Genomic DNA, 20746 nt, shown 5'->3' on the forward strand with positions numbered 1-20746 from the left:
GCTGGCCCCCTTGGGTGCCGAAGTGTATATATATTTTTATATATTGTATACATTTTCTCTGTTCGGCCGCATTATCTTGCTTTTGGCTATATACCCTCACTGATCACTCTCAGAGGAGACAACAGCATGTCGTCCGCAAAGAGCAAGGGTGCCAAGGCACAGGCTTACTTTGCAACCTGTACCTCTTGTGCGGCTATGTTACCTGCAGGTTCCACCTACCCTCATTGTGTGCAATGCTCGGCCCCTGTGGCACTCACTCAGCCGGAGCCTCAGGCACTGGTGGGACCCTCGGCTCAGGTAGAACCACCGGCTTCCACTGTCCAGGTGGCAGGGACAGAGTTTGCAGCTTTGGCTGAAAAACTCTCTGAGTCGCTTTCACAATCCATGGCTCAGTCTATGGACAGATGGTCTGCTAAGATACTAGAAGCCTTGCAGTCCAGACCGGTATCACAGGCCCAGGGCAGTTCATCACCCCCAGGCCCCCCTCGGTCGGCGCAGCAAAGTGCTCCTGGGGTGACACCTAGGTCCCACGGGGAGGACTCCGACACGGACCGCAGTCCCAGACCGCCTAAGCGGGCTCGCTGGGAACCCTCCTCGCCTTCATCACGCTGCTCAGGGTCTCAGCATGAGGACTCTCTGGAGGATGAAGCGGAGGTCGCAGCTCAGGGCTCTGACCCTGACGTTGCTCTCAATCTTGATACACCTGAAGGGGACGCCATAGTAAATGACCTTATAGCGTCCATCAACCAGGTGCTAGAACTTTCTCCTCCAACTCCACCTATAGAGGAGTCGGCTTCACAGCAGGAGAAACACCAGTTCAGGTTTCCCAAACGTACACGGAGTGCGTTTTTCGATCACTCTAACTTCAGAGATGCTGTCCAGAAGCACCGAGCATTTCCGGACAAGCGCCTTAATGACACACGTTACCCCTTCCCCCCTGACGTAGTTAAGGGTTGGGCTCAGTGTCCCAAGGTGGATCCTCCAGTCTCTAGACTGGCGGCTAGATCCGTAGTATCAGTGGCAGACGGCTCATCGCTCAAGGATGCCACTGACAGGCAAATAGAGCTCCTGATGAAATCCATCTATGAAGCCATAGGCTCGTCTTTTGCTCCGGCATTCGCAGCCGTGTGGGCACTCCAAGCTATCTCAGCTTGTCTGTCTGAGATTAATGCGGTCACACGTACCTCTACTCCGCAGGTTGTGTCTTTGACTACTCAGGCGTCGGCTTTTTCGTCCTACGCCATGAACGCCGTCCTGGACTCTGCGAGCCGTACAGCGGTAGCATCCGCCAATTCGGTGGCAGTCCGCAGGGCCATGTGGCTACGCGAATGGAAGGCAGACTCTGCTTCCAAGAAGTTCTTAACCGGTTTGCCATTTTCTGGCGACCGTGTGTTTGGCGAGCAATTGGACGAAATTATTAAACAATCCAAGGGAAAGGACTCGTCCTTACCCCAGTCCAAACCAAACAGACCTCAGCAGCGAAAGATACAACCCAGGTTTCGGTCCTTTCGGCCCTCAGCCAGGTCCCATTCCTCCACGCCCAACAGGTCAGAGAAGGGCCAGAGGAACTCTTCTGCATGGCGGTCTAAGTCACGTCCGAAAAAGACCGCCGGAGGAGCCGCCCCCAAGGCGGCCTCCTCATGACTTTCGGCCTCCCCAAACCGCATCCTCGGTCGGTGGCAGGCTCTCCCGCTTTTGCGACGCCTGGTGGCCACATGTCCAAGACCGATGGGTGAGAGACATTCTGTCTCACGGTTACAGGATAGAGCTCAGTTCTCGTCCTCCGACTCGTTTCTTCAGAACATCTCCGCCCCCCGAGCGAGCCGATGCACTTTTTCAGGCGGTGAACACTCTGAAGGCAGAAGGAGTTGTGATCCCCGTTCCCCTTCAAGAACGTGGTCGCGGTTTTTACTCCAACTTGTTCGTGGTGCCAAAAAAGGACGGATCATTCCGTCCCGTTCTGGACCTCAAACTGCTCAACAGACACGTGAGAACCAGACGGTTCCGGATGGAATCTCTCCGCTCTGTCATCGCCTCGATGTCCCAAGGAGACTTCCTAGCATCAATCGACATCAGGGATGCTTATCTCCATGTGCCGATTGCACCAGAGCATCAACGCTTCCTGCGTTTCGCCATCGGGGACGAACACCTTCAGTTCGTGGCACTGCCTTTCGGCCTGGCGACAGCCCCACGGGTCTTCACCAAGGTCATGGCAGCAGTGGTGGCGGTCCTACACTCTCAGGGCCACTCGGTGATCCCTTACTTAGACGATCTTTTAGTCAAGGCACCCTCCCGGGTGGCATGTCAACACAGCCTGACCATTGCTCTGGAGACTCTCCAGAGGTTCGGGTGGATCATCAATTTCCCAAAGTCAAAATTGACACCTACCCAATCACTGACTTACCTCGGGATGGAGTTTCATACTCTCTCAGCGATAGTGAAGCTTCCGCTGGACAAACAGCGTTCGCTGCAGACAGGGGTGCACTCTCTCCTTCGGGCCCAGTCACACCCCTTGAGGCGCCTCATGCACTTCCTAGGGAAGATGGTGGCAGCAATGGAGGCAGTTCCCTTTGCGCAGTTTCATCTGCGTCCACTTCAATGGGACATCCTCCGCAAATGGGACAGGAGGTCGACGTCCCTAGACAGGAACGTTTCTCTTTCACTGGCAGCCAAAACCTCTCTTCAGTGGTGGCTTCTTCCCACTTCTTTGTCGAAGGGAAAATCCTTCCTACCCCCATCCTGGGCTGTGGTCACGACGGACGCGAGTCTGTCAGGGTGGGGAGCGGTCTTCCTCCACCACAGGGCTCAGGGAACCTGGACTCCGACAGAGTCCTCCCTTCAGATCAATGTTCTGGAGATAAGGGCAGTGTATCTAGCCCTAAGGGCGTTCCAGCGGTGGCTGGAGGGCAGGCAGATCCGAATACAGTCGGACAACGCCACGGCGGTCGCGTACATCAACCACCAGGGCGGCACACGCAGTCGTCAAGCCTTCCAAGAAGTTCGGCGGATTCTGCTGTGGGCGGAAGCCACAGCCTCCACCATCTCCGCAGTTCACATCCCGGGCGTAGAGAACTGGGAAGCAGACTTTCTCAGTCGCCAGGGCATGGACGCAGGGGAATGGTCTCTTCACCCGGACGTGTTTCAAGAGATCTGTTGCCGCTGGGGAATGCCGGACGTCGACCTCATGGCGTCTCGGCACAACAACAAAGTCACGGCATTCATGGCACGGTCTCAAGATCACAGAGCTCTGGCGGCGGACGCATTAGTTCAGGATTGGTCGCAGTTTCGACTGCCTTATGTATTTCCTCCTCTGGCACTACTGCCCAGAGTGTTACGCAAGATCAGGTCCGACTGCCGCCGCGCCATCCTCGTCGCTCCAGACTGGCCGAGGAGGTAGTGGTACCCGGATCTGTGGCACCTCACGGTGGTTCAACCGTGGGCACTCCCAGACCGACCAGACTTGCTGTCTCAAGGGCCATTTTTCCATCTGAATTCTGCGGCCCTCAACCTGACTGTGTGGCCATTGAGTTCTGGCTCCTAGCGTCCTCAGGGTTATCTCTCTATCACACCTTTCGCAGAAGGTGGCCTTCCTTATGGCAGTCACATCACTTCGGAGAGTGTCTGAGCTAGCAGCGCTGTCATGCAGAGCCCCCTTCCTGGTGTTTCACCAGGATAAGGTGGTTCTGCGTCCGGTCCCGGAATTTCTCCCTAAGGTGGTATCCCCTTTTCATCTCAATCAGGATATCTCCTTACCTTCTTTTTGCCCTCATCCAGTTCACCAATGTGAAAAGGATTTGCACTTGTTAGATCTGGTGAGAGCACTCCGGCTCTACATTTCTCGCACGGCGCCCCTGCGCCGTTCTGATGCGCTCTTTGTCCTTGTCGCTGGCCAGCGTAAGGGGTCACAGGCTTCCAAGTCAACCTTGGCTCGGTGGATCAAGGAACCGATTCTTGAAGCCTACCGTTCTTCTGGGCTTCCGATTCCTTCAGGGCTGAAAGCCCATTCTACCAGAGCCGTAGGTGCATCCTGGGCATTGCGGCACCAGGCTACGGCTCAGCAGGTGTGTCAGGCGGCTACCTGGTCGAGTCTGCACACTTTCACGAAACACTATCAGGTGCATGCCTATGCTTCGGCAGATGCCAGCCTAGGTAGGCGAGTCCTTCAGGCGGCGGTTGCCCACCTGTAAGAGGGGGCCGTTTTCGGCTCTTTTTATCGAGGTATTCTTTTACCCACCCAGGGACTGCTTTTGGACATCCCAAGTGTCTGGGTCTCCCAATGGAGCGATAAAGAAGAAGGGAATTTTGTTTACTTACCGTAAATTCCTTTTCTTCTAGCTCCTATTGGGAGACCCAGCACCCGCCCCTGTTCCCTTCGGGCTGTTGTTCTTTTGTGTACACATGTTGTTCATGTTGAATTGATCTTTTGGTTCATGGTTTCAGTTCTCCGAACATCCTTCGGATTGAATTCACCTTAGACCAATTTATAAGTTTCCTCCTTCCTGCTTTGGCACCACAACTGATGGGCCCGTGATGCACGGGAGGGTGTATAGGCAGAGGGGAGGGGTTACACTTTTTAAAGTGTAATACTTTGTGTGGCCTCCGGAGGCAGAAGCTATACACCCAAGTGTCTGGGTCTCCCAATAGGAGCTAGAAGAAAAGGAATTTACGGTAAGTAAACAAAATTCCCTTCTTTGTCGCTCCATTGGGAGACCCAGACAATTGGGTGTATAGCTTCTGCCTCCGGAGGCCACACAAAGTATTACACTCAAAAGTGTAACCCCTCCCCTCTGCCTATACACCCTCCCGTGTATCACGGGCTCCTCAGTTTTATGCTTTGTGTGGAAGGAGGCACACATCCACTCATACATCTCCACTTTAGTCAGCAGCAGCTGCTGATTGTATCGGTTGGAAGAAAAGAGGGCCCCCACGGGGCCCCCGGCATGCTCCCTTCTCACCCCACTAAGTCGGCGGTGCTGTTAAGGTTGAGGTACCCATTGCGGGTACGACGGCCGGAGCCTCATGCCGTGTTTCCTTCTCCATCCCTTAGGGCTCTGGTAGAAGTGGGATCCGAAGCGGTCATCCAGGTTCTGGGACCGTGCTCCCTCCGCAGCCCCTGAGGGAATCTGCTGGACAGGAGCTTATCTATCCTCAGGGACAGGGCCCTGCATCCACGAGGTACGCCACTGCCGTCGCATACATCAACCACAAAGGCGGCACGCGGAGTCGTCAAGCCTTCCAAGAAGTCCGGCGAATTCTGCAGTGGGTGGAAGCCACAGCATCCACCATCTCCGCAGTTCACATACCGGGCGTAGAAAACTGGGAAGCAGATTTTCTCAGTCGTCAGGGCATGGATGCGGGGGAATGGTCCCTGCACCCAGAAGTGTTTCGAGAGATCTGTCGCCGCTGGGGAACCCCGGACGTCGATCTCATGGCGTCACGGCACAACAACAAGGTCCCGGCCTTCATGGCACGGTCTCAAGATCACAGAGCTCTGGCGGCGGACGCATTAGTTCAGGATTGGTCGCAGTTTCGACTGCCTTATGTATTTCCTCCTCTGGCGATGCTGCCCAGAGTACTACGCAAGATCAGGTCCGACTGCCACCGCGCCATTCTCGTCGCTCCAGACTGGCCGAGGCGGTCATGGTACCCGGATCTGTGGCATCTCACGGTGGGTCAGCCGTGGGCGCTGCCAGACCGCCCAGACTTGCTGTCGCAAGGGCCGTTTTTCCATCTGAATTCTGCGGCCCTCAACCTGACTGTGTGGCCATTGAGTCCTGGCTCCTAGCGTCTTCAGGGTTGTCCCAGGATGTCATTGCCACTATGAGACAGGCCAGGAAACCGACGTCCGCCAAGATCTATTACAGGTCCTGGCGGATTTTCTTGTCCTGGTGTTCTGATAAAGGTTTCACTCCCTGGCCTTTTGCCTTACCCACTTTTCTTTCCTTCCTTCAATCCGGAATGGATAAGGGGTTGTCACTTAGTTCTCTCAAAGGACAAGTATCGGCACTCTCAATATTCTTTCAAAAGCGCCTGGCCAAGCTTCCGCAGGTCCGCATGTTCCTGCAGGGAGTTTGCCACATAGTCCCACCTTACAAGCGCCCGCTTGAACCCTGGGACCTTAACAGGGTGCTAACGGCTCTTCAGAAACCGCCTTTTGAGCCGCTGCGGGATGTCTCCTTATCACGTCTTTCGCAGAAAGTGGCATTTCTAGTAGCAGTTACTTCACTCCGTAGAGTGTCGGAGCTTGCAGCGCTGTCATGCAAAGCCCCCTTCCTGGTTTTTCACCAGGATAAGGTGGTTCTCCGTCCTGTTCCGGAATTTCTCCCTAAGGTGGTATCGCCTTTTCATCTCAATCAGGATATCTCCTTACCTTCATTTTGCCCTAATCCAATTCACCGCTTTGAAAAGGATTTGCACTCATTAGATCTAGTGAGAGCACTCTGATTCTACGTGTCTCGCACAGCGCCCCTGCGCCGTTCAGATGCGCTCTTTGTCCTTGTGGCTGGTCAGCGTAAGGGTTCGCAGGCTTCTAGGTCAACCTTGGCTCGGTGGATCAAGGAACCGATTCTTGAAGCTTACCGTTCTTCGGGGCTTCCGATTCCTTCGGGGCTGAAAGCCCATTCTACCAGAGCCGTGGGGGCGTCCTGGGCATTGCGGCACCAGGCAACGGCTCTACAAGTGTGTCAGGCAGCTACGTGGTCTAGTATGCACACTTTCACAAAGCACTATCAAGTGCATGCCTATGCTTCGGCAGACGCCAGTCTAGGTAGGCGAGTCCTTCAGGCGGCGGTGGCCCACCTGTAAGAGGGAGTCGTGTCGGCTCTTGTTATCGAGGTATTCTTTTACCCACCCAGGGACTGCTTTTGGACGTCCCAATTGTCTGGGTCTCCCAATGGAGCGACAAAGAAGAAGGGAATTTTGTTTACTTACCGTAAATTCCTTTTCTTCTAGCTCCTATTGGGAGACCCAGCACCTGCCCCTGTTCCCTTCGGGCTAGTTGTTCTTTTGTGTACACATGTTGTTCATGTTCAATTGTTTCATGGTTTTCAGTTCTCCGAACATCCTTCGGATTGAATTTACCTTAAACCAATTTATAAGTTTCCTCCTTCCTGCTTTTGCACCAAAACTGAGGAGCCCGTGATACACGGGAGGGTGTATAGGCAGAGGGGAGGGGTTACACTTTTGAGTGTAATACTTTGTGTGGCCTCCGGAGGCAGAAGCTATACACCCAATTGTCTGGGTCTCCCAATAGGAGCTAGAAGAAAAGGAATTTACGGTAAGTAAACAAAATTCCCTTCATTGAAAGTTGAAAGGGTTGTCCTGGCAAATGGTGCTCGTATTCCAGAGTTCAATACTTGAACAATAACAACATAAATAACCCCTTTAAAGGGAACCTGTCACCATTTTTTTGGTGTATAAGCTGCGGCCACCACCAATGGGCTCTTATATACAGCATTCTAACATGCTGTATATAAGAGCCCAGGCCGCTGTGAGAACATAAAAAACATTTTATAATACTTACCCAACGGTCGTGTGGTGGGCCTTATGGGCGTCTTCATTCTCCGGTGCTGGCGCCGCCTCTTTCAGCCATCTTTGTTCTCCTTCTTCTCTAGTCGCGGTGCATGACGTGTCCGACGTCATCCACACTCGCCGCCATTCAGGTCCTGAGCAGGGCAGATCAAAGTGTTGTAGTGCGCCTGCGCAGGATCGGCGAGTGTGTATGACGTAGACGCATCATGCACACAGGAGTCAGAAAGAGGATGAAGATGGCCGAAAGAGGCGGCACCGGACAACGGAGACACCCATAAGGTCAACCGAGCGACTGTTAGGTAAGTATTATATTGTGTTTTTTACGTTCTACACAGCGGCCTGGGCTCTTATATACAGCATGTTAGAATGCTGTGCATAAGAGTCCGGTGGTGGTCGCCGCAGCTTATACGCCAAAAAAGTGGTCACAGGTTCCATTTAAGGTACAATACTTGATAAATACTGTGCATTGAGCAAACTACTCTCATTTTCAAGTTGTCTGCAATTGTTTGTTTTTCAGTATGCTTTGGAACGGCTAAAGGTCCTATGTGAAGAGTCCCTATGCAACAGCCTATCAGTGGAGAACGTGGCCGACGTCCTTATCCTCGCAGATTTGCACAGCGCGGAACAGCTGAAAGCACAAGCAATAGACTTCATTAACAGGCAAGTGTAATGTCAGTCTGCAGCTGGAGGCCTTGTACTATGCACCCCATTATCACTACCTTCTCAATAAACTAGCCCTGTTCTGATAGCTGGCCCCGCCGATATCATAGGCTAATATGTTGGTTGGACTCGCCGATATCATAGGCTAATATGTTGGCTGGACTCCCCGATATCATAGGTTAATATGTTGGCTAGACCCGCCGATATCATAGGCTAATATATTGGCTGGACTCGCCGATATCATAGGCTGATATGTTGGCTGGACCCGCCGATATCATAGGCTAATATGTTGGCTGGACCCGCCGATATCATAGGCTAATATGTTGGCTGGACCCGCCGATATCATAGGCTAATATGTTGGCTGGACCCGCCAATATCATAGGCTAATATGTTGGCTGGACCCGCCGATATCATAGGCTAATATATTGGCTGGACCCGCCGATATCATAGGCTAATATGTTGGCTGGACCCGCCGATATCATAGGCTAATATGTTGGCTGCCCTAGACAGCTGATCGTTGTGCAGCTGTCGATCGAACATGTCCAATTTCGGACTGACGATTGTTTTGCCACCTGACATGTCCAGTGACAGTTCTCATGGAGAACACAGGAGCGCTGTGGGCCAACCCATTCTTTTTCCAACAGCCATCTAATGTGTATGGTGGGCAACATAGCTAATGCCAATGCAGCTTTGTCCTAAATTCTCCCACCAGCCCCATCCCTTGGTTTAATACTTTTTATCAATCTGACATGTCCAGAGAGCACACGTGACTGCTTCTGTGCCTTCGTTTCGTGCTCCTCTGACGGTCTCTGTGATCTCACCTCTTGCTATGGGACCTCTGCATTCAGTCACAAGAGTCTGAGTTGTACAGAGACCGGCAGAGGACCGGACAGGCGCTGGTGCGGTGAGTATAGTGCTTTTAAGGCTATGTGTGCACGCTGCGGGGTATTTTTGCCGCATTTTTGCGTGTTTTTCGGGTGCGTTTTTGGTCTCAAAACAGCATGCACTTCCTTCCCCAGCAAAGTCTATGAGTTTTTCATTTTTGCTGTCTGCACAGTGCAGTTTTTGTTTGGCTGCGTTTTTGTGGTGACCACTGCAGCATGTCAATTCTTTCTGCGCTTTTCACTGCGTTTTTCACCCATGCAATGTATTGGAGAAAAATGCAACCAAAAAACGCATCAAAAACGTGCAAAAACGCATGCTTTATTTTATGCGTTTTTACTGCGGGTGCATTTTTTGCGTTTTGTATTTGGGGCCAAAAACGCTGCATCTTTGTGGTCAGAAAAAAACTCAGCGTGCGCACATAGCCTTAATGTTATTTTGCCCTATACACATCTGTACAGTTTTCTGTGTATTTGCCACTGTCCCTGCCATTTCTAATGGAATTATACCAAAAACTATCCACGGCAAATCCGCCTGGTATGAATAGGGCCAGGTGCACCTTGAATACTAATAGTCCTATTGCTTTAAGACTGTGCATTTTGGAATTAGTAGGGTAAATGCATCTTATAATTGAGTATTATTTTAGGCTTTTTGTTATGTGCTTTTTTCAGATGTAGTGTTCTCAGGCAACTGGGTTGCAAGGACGGTAAAAACTGGAATGGGAGGTAAGTGCTGTTTTTTTTCCCCCCACATTATTATTATTATTTGGCATAAATATTAAAATTGGAACAAGGCACTGATCAGACCACAGATGCCAGCGCCGTGCTCTCATTTCACCTGCAATATCGCATGGAGCCCATTGCAGTCATGGATAATGTCAGCCTTTGCATCACATGGAGTCTATGTGCACAAGACGCCTAATTGTGCTCTAACATACCATGTAAAAGAGATTGTTTGGTAGCAAAGCCCTCCAACTTTTTAATATAATATATTAAACCTTATAATAAATGAAAAAAAAACAAAACATAAACTTTTTACCTAGTTTTTTTTATTGATTCCTTCTATTTTCTTTTGTCGTGAAACTGAAATGACATGGGGGGGGCCCAAATGGTGTCTTATCCAGTGTCCCCAAAAATAATTTAATTAGGTGCACTGACCTGGTGTGGTTGTGTTATAGACACAACCACTATAACCATGTGTTGAGGATGGCTGTTGCAAAACCCAGGAAGATGGCATTGGAGGATATGGAAGAAAAGGGTTAATCCGCGCTGCCGGATCACTGAAGAAAAATGGGAATTAAGATATCTGATTTTATTGTTCGATGCGTTTCGGAACTGTATGACTCCTTCTTCAGGAACAAAAGTGAGTTATGTACATTTATTGATTATTGGTCCTGAAGAAGGGGTTAAACAGCTCCGAAACGCGTAGAACAATAAAATCCGATGTCTTAATCCCCATTGATCTTCAGTGATCTTCTTCAGGCAGCACGGATTAACCCTTTTCTTCCATCTCCACCATTTTCTTTTGGCTGAATGGTGCAGCCCACGTGTAATACTAACACTGAGCCATGGGAGGAGGGGGCTGCTGCAGCCAGTTGTCTCCAAGCCATGCAGATCTGATGTTTGTGAGGGTGGAGAGGTCATTTCTCGTTTTCTGTGATGCAAAATCTTTATATATTTCTTACATTATGACTTCAGTAGAAGATGAGGAGCAGATTAATAGGGTATTTCCATATTATAAAGTGAAGATTAGAGCTGAGGGCATCTCCCGATATTTGATTCGGGCAGTCAGTTTCGACTCGCATAAAATAAATTAGTGCAAATCGACCCTGCCAGGAATGGGACAAAAAACAAAAATAAACTATTCACCTCTCCTCGGCCTTCCCATCACATCTCCCCTTGTTTTCCTTCATCTCTTCAGTTGACTAACTGCAAATTAAAGCACACCAATCACCAGGATTTTCCTATATAACCTAAAGCCAGTGTTATACTGGCACTATCAGGCTGATTCTATACTTACTTTTAGTTGTCAGCTAGGATGTATAGGTTTTAAAACACAAGCAAGTAAAGTTTGTAAAATCAGCAGCTTTTGGAATGGCAGCAGCTGCCTATCAGCTGATAGCTGGGGTGGGTATTCATAGTGATTTCCTCCCCTGCCTGCCTGTCTGTCCTCTTGCTTTCTGCTATTTATGCTAATTCTACTATAGAATCGTTTTACTAGTGGCTTGAAGGACCTGTGCTGATGTCATACCCATGTGACTAGAAGGGGCAGGACCTCAGCCGACAGAAAAATGTTGCTTCCTGGTATCAGCTATGTTGGCTGAGGCCCCTCCTTTTCTGGTCACATGGGTATGACATCAGCACAGGTCCTTTCTAGTCACTTAGTAAAACCATTCTATAATAAAATTAGCATAAATAACAGATAGGGGAGGACAGACAGGGTTGGGGGGGGGAATTACTATGAATACACCCTAGCTATCAGCTGATCAGCAGCTGGTGCCAATCAAAAAGCTGTTAATTTTACAAACCTTACTTGCTTGTGTTTCAAAACCTATACATCCTAGCTGACAGCTAAAGGTATGTATAGAATCAGCCTGATTTAGGTTTTAGGTTATATAGGAAAATCCTGGTGAGTGGTGCGCTTTAAAAAAGCAAAGAGTTAATAAACTTTTTTTTTTTTGAGTATTTTCCATATTTGGTTTTTCAAATACCTTCTTAATTTTGCAGTCAAGCTATGGACGTAATGGAGACAGACGGCTGGAAATCCATGATCCAATCCCATCCGCACCTAGTAGCAGAAGCCTTCCGAGCACTCGCATGCGCACAGTGTCTGCCTTTCGGATTTCCAAGGAAGCGGCTAAAGCTGTCTTAAGTGAGGCCGCCGAGGCCTCGTCCCACCCATCGAGGACTTTACAGTCAGTGTTCGAACTGTTTTACCTACCACACAAGTCAAAGCTTTTCATGTTGTTCTGTTTCTCCTCCACTTCCGGTTGCGCTCACACAAGACTGAGGACGATCCGACGTTTGCTTTGCAGATGGACATCTTCATGTAATCCACAGCTTTAAACCCAACAGGTTGTTCTCGTATTCACTAAATTGCCTTAAATTTATCAAACCTGTCATGTCCGCCGGTGGTTCCGTTTTAGCGGTATGGTTTTATGATCTCTTTTTGTTAACAATCCGTGCCTTGTCATGTGACCGGGCTATGTGGGGGTGCACGAACGCCAAATTACTGCCACAGTGACGAGAATATTGCCATTATGTGTTTTTGGTTCGCTGTTCTTGGTTTTTGTCTCTTGGTAGTTCGATGGTTGCCGTTCAGACCCTTTTTATTTGACAGATTCAACTTTTTAAAGGAAGTCGACCCCCACATTTTTAAGACCTATCAACTTGACTGCAACTGGTGGCGGTCTATCCATTGGGACCCCAACCAATCCCGAGAATTAGGGGCTCCGGGCAGAGCAGTAATGGAGGATCGCATGGCTGTCTCCATAACTCCTGTGCACTTACATGCACGGCCCCTTATTCACCAGCCCCAAATATTGGGATCAGTGAGGACCCTCAACAATTGCACTTTTATGACTTGCCTATGTTAACGCTATAAATGCTTTTGTAGGGACAGGCAGGGCAGTCACACCGTTTAGGCTCCCGATTATCAGTATTTTCTAAAACTTTAAAAATTAATGTTATTGATCCAAGGGTGAGTTATTAAATAAAGAACTATATACTCCCGATCGCCACCGCTCCTCCACACTCAGTATGTGGCATCTGGCTAAGTGTTATCACATGACCGTCTGCAGCCTGTGCGCGCGAAGAAGCCGGCTGATGATTCTCTGCAGCGGTCATGTAACTCCTCTTAATTGGTCACCTGACATCTGGCGGTAGCCTGTCACATGACCAGCTGCAGCCTGTGCGAACGAAGAAGCCGGCGGCTGATTCTCTCCAGCGGTCATGTAACTCCTCTTCACTGGTCACCTTACATCTGGCGGAAGAGTGTCACATGACCAGCTGCAGCCTTTGCGAGCGAAGAAGCTGGCGGCTGATTCTCTCCAGCGGTGATGTGACTCCTCTTCACTGGTCACCTGACATCTGGTGGAAGAGTGTCACGTGACCAGCTGCAGCCTGTGCGAGCGAAGAAGCTGACGGCTGATTCTCTCCAGCGGTCATGTGACTCCTCTTCACTGGTCACCTGACATCTGGTGGAAGAGTGTCACGTGACCAGCTGCAGCCTGTGCGAGCGAAGAAGCTGGCGGCTGATTCTCTGCAGCGGTTGTGGACTTCTCTTCCCTGGTCACTTGACATCTGGCGGAAGAGTGTCACATGACTGGCTGATGTCACTCCACTGGTTACCTGACATCCGGTGGAGCGGTGTCACATGACGTCTTCAGGGCCAATCAGCGGCTGCCTTATGTTCGGATAGAATATGATGACGCAGTACCACGTGCAGAGGAGCGGCACTGTTGGGGGGAATATGCACAAGAATATTTTTTATTTAATACTCCACCTTAGGCCCAATAAAATTAACTAATAAAGCAGGTGAGAACTCCTTTTCAGTAGAGATGAGGAAAGCCGAGGTTCAGTGTTGGTACCAAACACCGACTTCGGGTGCTCTACGTATGCAAACCACTCACGTGAGCATCACTGTGCTCGGGTACACTCGGTCCTCAGCCCAGTGTGAGCCGCTTGCGTGTTTGATTGGCCGCAATAGGGGGGGTAACAACATCAATTTAGTGTGCACTCCGCATAAAAAATGGAAAAACCTGCCCCCGGAAGGGATCTGCTTTTGGCTATATGTGGGCATTAGACCCGAACTGCCCAATTAATGACTTCCATCGGGGTTCAGGTCAAGTCCAGGTCCCAAACCAAACTTTCTGTAAAGTCCGGATGAACCCGCCGAACCGAACTTCTACGAGTCCGCTCATCTCTACTTTTAAGGGTTATTGTACATCTGAAAAAAAAAAGACAAAAACCTTCTCTACCAATTGTTTGTCACCAAGCCGTGGTAGATGATCCCCCGTAGATATGAGGCCTGCCGGAAATCTGAATCATGAGGCCTATGTCATTTATGGCTTATGTTGAATTTCCCCATAAAATTAAAGGGTTTGACCAGTTGACAGGAAAAAAATATATATCTGTATTTATATATATATTTTTTTATTTTTTTTTTAATTAAAACCACCTTAAGAAAAAAGAAAGGAAGAGAAAATTCCCGCTGGACTCTGTTCTTAGTCTCGGTCAGCGAACAGAAAATGAATCTGAGACGGGCACTGTGAGCCGTCATTCCCTGTGTGTCCACTAGTAGTTGTTTGGTTTTTTTTGTTATTTATTTTACCATTTTAGTCTTTTATTTATCAGCTTGACAACCCTTTCCATTTTTAACCTGCTAATAGGCGACTGAAACGCCCTCTGACACTGTTAGCGGGTCAACTAGTAGCGCAGCCGCCGTCCTACGTTAATGGGGTCATCCCATCCGGACTATTGACTGATAGATACTAGTCCCGAATCCATTGCACTTTTATGTCCCATCCTTTTGATGTGCCATGAATATCCCGATGGGGAGAAAAAAAAAAATATAATAGCAAATCTCCTAATTTATCTCAATTTAATTACCGTATTTTTCGTTTTATAAGACGCACCGGATTATAACATGCAGACCAAATTTCAAGAAAAAAAAAGGGGAAAAAAAAATGGGGTCTGTTTTATAATCTGGTGGTGTCTAACCAGGGAGAGGAAGCAGCGGGGGTCACATGAGGCAGGGGTGCTCTGTGCGGGGGCCGGTGACGCCGCTCTGCTCTGTGCGGGGGGTGGTGATGCCGCTCTGCTCTGTGCGGGGGGTGGTGATGCCGCTCTGCTCTGTGCGGGGGCCGGTGACTCCGCTCTGCTCTGTGCGGCGGCCGGTGATGCCGCTCTGCGCGGGGGCCGGTGACGCCGCTCTGCTCTGTGCGGGGGGTGGTGATGCCGCTCTGCTCTGTGCGGCGGCCGGTGATGCCGCTCTGCTCTGTGCGGGGGCCGGTGACACCGCTCTGCTCTGTGCGGGGGGTGGTGATGCCGTTCTGCTCTGTGCGGGGGCCGGTGACGCCGCTCTGCGCGGGGGCCAGTGATGCTGCTCTTCTCTGTGCGGGGGCCGGTGACGCCGCTCTGCTCTGTGCGGGGGGTGGTGATGCCGCTCTGCTCTGTGCGGGGGCCGGTGACGCCGCTCTGCGCGGGGGCCAGTGATGCCGCTCTGCTCTGTGCGGGGGCCGGTGATGCCGCTCTGCTCTGTGCGGCGGCCGGTGACGCCGCACTGCTCTGTGTGGGGGGTGGTGACGCCGCTCTGCTCTGTGCGGGGGCCAGTGATTCTGCTCTGTGCGGGGGCCGGTGACGCCGCTCTGCTCTGTGCGGGGGCCAGTGATGCCGCTCTGCTCTGTGCGGGGGCCAGTGATGCCGCTCTGCTCTGTGCGGGGGCCGGTGACGCCGCTCTTCTCTGTACAGGGGCCGGTGACGCCGCTCTGCTCTGTACAGGGGCCGGTGACGCCGCTCTGCTCTGTGCGGGGGCCGGTGACGCCGCTCTGTGCGGGGGCCGGTGACGCCGCTCTGCACTGTGCGGGGGCCGGTGACGCCGCTCTGCTCTGTGCGGGGGCCGGTGACGCCGCTCTGCTCTGTGCGGGGGCCGGTGACGCCACTCTGCTCTGTGCGGGGGGCGGTGACGCCGCTCTGCTCTGTGCGGGGGCCGGTGACGCCGCTCTGCTCTGTGCGGGGGCTGGTGACGCCGCTCTGCTCTGTGCGGGGGCCGGTGACACCGCTCTGCTCTGTGCGGGGGCCGGTGACGCCGCTCTGCTCTGTGCGGGGGCCGGTGACGCCGCTCTGCTTTGTGCGGGGGCCGGTGACGCCGCTCTGCTTTGTGCGGGGGGTGGTGACGCCGCTCTGCTTTGTGCGGGGGCTGGTGACGCCGCTCTGCTCTGTGCGGGGGTGGTGATGCGGCTGCTTTGTGCGGGGGCCGGTGACGCCGCTCTGCTTTGTGCGGGGGCCGGTGACGCCGCTCTGCTCTGTGCGGGGGGTGGTGACGCCGCTCTGCTTTGTGCTGGGGCCGGTGACGCCGCTCTGCTCTGTGCGGGGGCTGGTGATGCCGCTCTGCTCTGTGCGGGGGTGGTGACGCCGCTCTGCTCTGTGCGGGGGCTGGTGACGCCGCTCTGCTCTGTGCGGGGTTGGTGACGCCGCTCTGCTCTGTGCGGGGGCCGGTGACGCCGCTCTGCTCTGTGCGGGGGCCGGTGACGCCGCTCTGCTCTGTGCGGGGGTGGTGACGCCGCTCTGCTTTGTGCGGGGGCTGGTGACGCCGCTCTGCTCTGTGCGGGGGCTGGTGACGCCGCTCTGCTCTGTGCGGGGCCGGTGACGCCGCTCTGCTCAGTGCGGGGGTGGTGATGCGGCTGCTTTGTGCGGGGGCCGGTGACGCCGCTCTGCTCTGTGCGGGGGCCGGTGACGCCGCTCTGCTCTGTGCGGGGGCCGGTGACGCCGCTCTGCTCTGTGCGGGGCCGGTGACGCCGCTCTGCTCTGTGCGGGGGTGGTGATGCGGCTGCTTTGTGCGGGGGCTGGTGACGCCGCTCTGCTCTGTGCGGGGGCCGGTGACTCTGCTCTGGGCGGGGGCCGGTGACGCCGCTCTGCTCTGTGCGGGGGCTGGTGACGCCGCTCTGCTCTGTGCGGGGCCGGTGACGCCGCTCTGCTCAGTGCGGGGCTGGTGATGCGGCTGCTTTGTGCGGGGGCCGGTGACGCCGCTCTGCTTTGTGCGGGGGCTGGTGACGCCGCTCTGCTTTGTGCGGGGGCCGGTGACGCCGCTCTGCTCTGTGCGGGGCCGGTGACGCCGCTCTGCTCTGTGCGGGGGTGGAGATGCGGCTGCTTTGTGCGGGGGCCGGTGACGCCGCTCTGCTTTGTGCGGGGGACGGTGACTCTGCTCTGCTTTGTGTGGGGGCCGGTGACGCCGCTCTGCTCTGTGCGGGGGCCGGTGACGCCGCTCTGCTCTGTGCGGGGCCGGTGACGCCGCTCTGCTCTGTGCGGGGGTGGTGATGCGGCTGCTTTGTGCGGGGGCTGGTGACGCCGCTCTGCTCTGTGCGGGGGCCGGTGACGCCGCTCTGCTCTGGGCGGGGGCCGGTGACGCCGCTCTGCTCTGTGCGGGGGCTGGTGACGCCGCTCTGCTCTGTGCGGGGCCGGTGACGCCGCTCTGCTCAGTGCGGGGCTGGTGATGCGGCTGCTTTGTGCGGGGGCCGGTGACGCCGCTCTGCTTTGTGCGGGGGCTGGTGACGCCGCTCTGCTTTGTGCGGGGGCCGGTGACGCCGCTCTGCTCTGTGCGGGGCCGGTGACGCCGCTCTGCTCTGTGCGGGGGTGGAGATGCGGCTGCTTTGTGCGGGGGCCGGTGACTCTGCTCTGCTTTGTGTGGGGGCCGGTGACGCCGCTCTGCTCTGTGCGGGGGCAGTGATGCGGCTGCTGTGTGCGGGGAGGGGGGGGGGCAGTGAGTCACTAGCCATTCTAAAGATATCGGCGGTGAGCGCTTCAAATAATGGCGGTCGGCACATTCGCAGATGAGAGCTTGTGCTGAGAGCTCCATCTGCGCACGCGCTGACCCTAGGCGCCATTATTTGAAACCCTGACCACCGAGCAGAACGGCGCAGCCAAGCACAGAGCAGAGCGGTGCCGCCTGATGCACAGAACAGCGTTGCACAGACTAGCAGCGCCGGCAGCACACCACTAAGTATTACCCCTGCCTCTTTTGACCCCTCTGCATAACCCCCCGGTAAGCCACATTCGGATTTTAAGACGCACCCCTCATTTTGCTCCCAAAGTTTTGGGAGGAAAAGTGCGTCTTATAATCTGAAAAATACGGTAGTTTCTCCACGCTTTTTCCCATTTATGACTATAGGAAAAATGACCCAAATATCGTAGCCGCCATATTGATTTTGGTATTACCTTGCGGACAGGTCTAACAAGGATCTGAATACATGATTGATCAGCTTTGACATACGACGGTATCTTAAAGGAGTCGTCCAACATTAGGGAAAAAAGTAACAGCATCACTATGGTCTGACTTTCGATATTGCAGTTTGAGCTGTAATACTTGACTCTGCCACATACAAGAGTGGCGCTGTTTCTGGGGAAAAAAAATGCAATTTTTTTTTTTTCATCTATTTGGCTTCGTCCATGTTCTACATCCCATTATAGCAGAATGTGGCTGGTATGAGCTTCATTTGTTATTCTTTATCTACGCCTGGATTCATTTTGGCTAAAAGTGACAGAGAATGCCTAAATCCATTTATCATAAGAAGAGGAAACCTGAGCAGAAATGTTGGGTTCACCGAACTGTGACTATTTTTGGGTGCAATAAGCCGGCCCGTTACTCCTCCCCGAGTCTTGGAAAGAAACACAAAGGGATAATCTGTACGTTTTTGTTTACACTCTGTTTCATTTCAGGAGTTGATTTCTGTACATTTTCTTGCCCCGCCCCCAAATGTGACCGGTAACTACGACCATTGGCCGATTCACATTTTATTATGCACTTTAAATAAAAAAAAAAAAAAAAAACAATTTCACGGATGTTTATCAGTCGGGATTATATTTTGAGTGCAATATCATTTTAGACATTTTTTTGGGGGATTTTGTTGCCGTTGCACAAGGTGATATACTCCAGTTACATATACGGCCTCGCAGCGTACAAGAGGAGATACTTTGGTTGTTAGAATTAATATTATTAATTTTATTTTTTTGTTCAAATTTTATTATGTCAATTAAAAGGGTTTTCTATCATTTCTGATTGCAGCTTTCATGAGTATCCACTGGTTACAATTTATTCCTGCAGTAATAGTGGAGAATCCTTTAGTTGTTGGGTGGAGATCATGGGTCTCTTTGGTGTAAGGAAGTGGTACCAGTAGGTAAAATTAAAGGGAACCTGTCACCATTTTTTTTTTTTTCGTATATGAACAAATACCACCACTTTTATCAGCGCCTGTGCTGTATTGCACAATGTTGTATATTTTATCCCGACTTCCCCTGTAAAAAAAAAAAACAACCCCTTTTGAATTACTCCCATGCTTTATGCAAATCTGGACAGTCCGGTCTGATGGACATTATTGCTCCGTCATCTCCAGATGTGATTGATGTGCATGAGGTGTCCTGTGTCATCCGCATACCCAAACAAAATTTCACGCCTGCTCATGGGACACCGCCAGCTCATGAAGGCGCACTTTGCTCTGCGCTGCCCTAGCGAGGACAGAGCATAAAACATAACGGCACATGCCCACAGGGAGATGACGATCAGGAGAGGAGGGACCGGTGCCGGAGCAATGACGCCCATTGGAAAAGACTGGATTTACAGCACGGAAGCAATTCAAAGGGTTTTATTTTTTTTTTCGGGGTGGATTGGGGGTGTACAGTGGGAGTCAGGGATAATATAAAACTTTGGAATGCAGCACAGGCACTGATGAAGATGGTGGGATTTGTTCATACACAAAAAACTGGTAACAGGTCCCTTTTAATGAGCATCGCCTAGTGTTACTGCTTCCTTTTGACCAAAGAGACCCTCGGTCTCCACCCAACAACTAAAGGTCTTCTGCTGACAGGTGCCCTTTCAAAGTGATCGTTAGGTGATTCTTAGAGGCAGCGCTAGGTTCTACGTATAGTTTATTAAATTAATAATGGGGGAAGTGTGAACGTAACCAGGTAAAAAATTCCTCTGTAGGAAAACGAAGATGTGTGTGTGTGTATATATATATATATATATATATATATATATATATATATATATATATATATATATATATATATATATATATATATATATATGACATATATATATATATATATATATATATATATATATATATATATATATATATATATATATATATATATATATGAAAAAAATCCCATAGCGAGAATTTTACACATTGTCCTGCGAGTATAACAAATATGCCATTTATAGGAAAAAGAAAAGTGTGAGATGTGATATTTTTTTTTTCCCTTTTGTATTATATGTTCTTCCCGCTAGACCTTTTATAAAATGCTGTAGGTAACAAGCTGCCATAGCACATGTTAGAAGCAATTGTGGCGCAAAGGCACAATGGGGTCTTATCTGGTGATAAGCAGACACGGATGACAGTGTATCCGTATTGTATGGATATGTAACAACAGCGGCAGCACGTACACGTAGAGAGAAGAATTAAACCGGATAAATACCTGCTAAGTTCTGCGCTGCTGGAGGAGATATTTTGTAGAAGGGAATCCAAGAAACACCGGTGGAGATAATGTGGTTAATTTGACTCGTTTCGAAGCTATCCCGCTTCCTCAGGTGTTACGCGTTTCGAAGCTATCCAGCTTCCTCAGGTGTTACGCGTTTCGAAGCTATCCAGCCTCCTCAGGAACACCTTAGGAAGCTGTATAGCTTCAAAATGTGTCAAATTAATCGCATTTTCTCCACCTGTGTTTCTTGAGTTTCTGTCTACGGAACATCTTCTACAGCAGCGCCGAACTTAACAGGTATTTATCTGGTTTAATTATCCATTTTTTCACAGTAGATAAACCCTTTAACCATGTACTAACAACAAATCCGATTATATCTGTGCATAACTTATAGATCAGGGCACCGAGCTAGAAAACCACCGGTGACCACCACTGACTCTCGCTATTGAAAGGATTCTCCAGTGCTAGAATTGATC

The 20746-nt window shown here is 51.2% G+C and overlaps 1 protein-coding gene across 1 annotated transcript in view; it reads left to right on the forward strand.

The window, feature by feature from the left end:
- The window catches only part of SPOPL (speckle type BTB/POZ protein like), a 49664-nt gene extending 34766 nt beyond the window's left edge, over positions 1 to 14898 (forward strand). The window contains exons 8-10 of the mRNA XM_075317162.1: positions 8048 to 8190; positions 9744 to 9797; positions 11799 to 14898. Of these exons, the coding sequence (XP_075173277.1) occupies positions 8048 to 8190; positions 9744 to 9797; positions 11799 to 11943 (342 nt within the window). The 3' untranslated portion in view covers positions 11944 to 14898. The remainder of the gene's footprint in view (positions 1 to 8047; positions 8191 to 9743; positions 9798 to 11798) is intronic.
- Positions 14899 to 20746: the final 5848 nt, after the last annotated feature.

This window comes from Anomaloglossus baeobatrachus, chromosome 7, assembly GCF_048569485.1.
Source record: "Anomaloglossus baeobatrachus isolate aAnoBae1 chromosome 7, aAnoBae1.hap1, whole genome shotgun sequence".
NCBI classification, from domain to species: Eukaryota; Metazoa; Chordata; class Amphibia; order Anura; family Aromobatidae; genus Anomaloglossus; species Anomaloglossus baeobatrachus.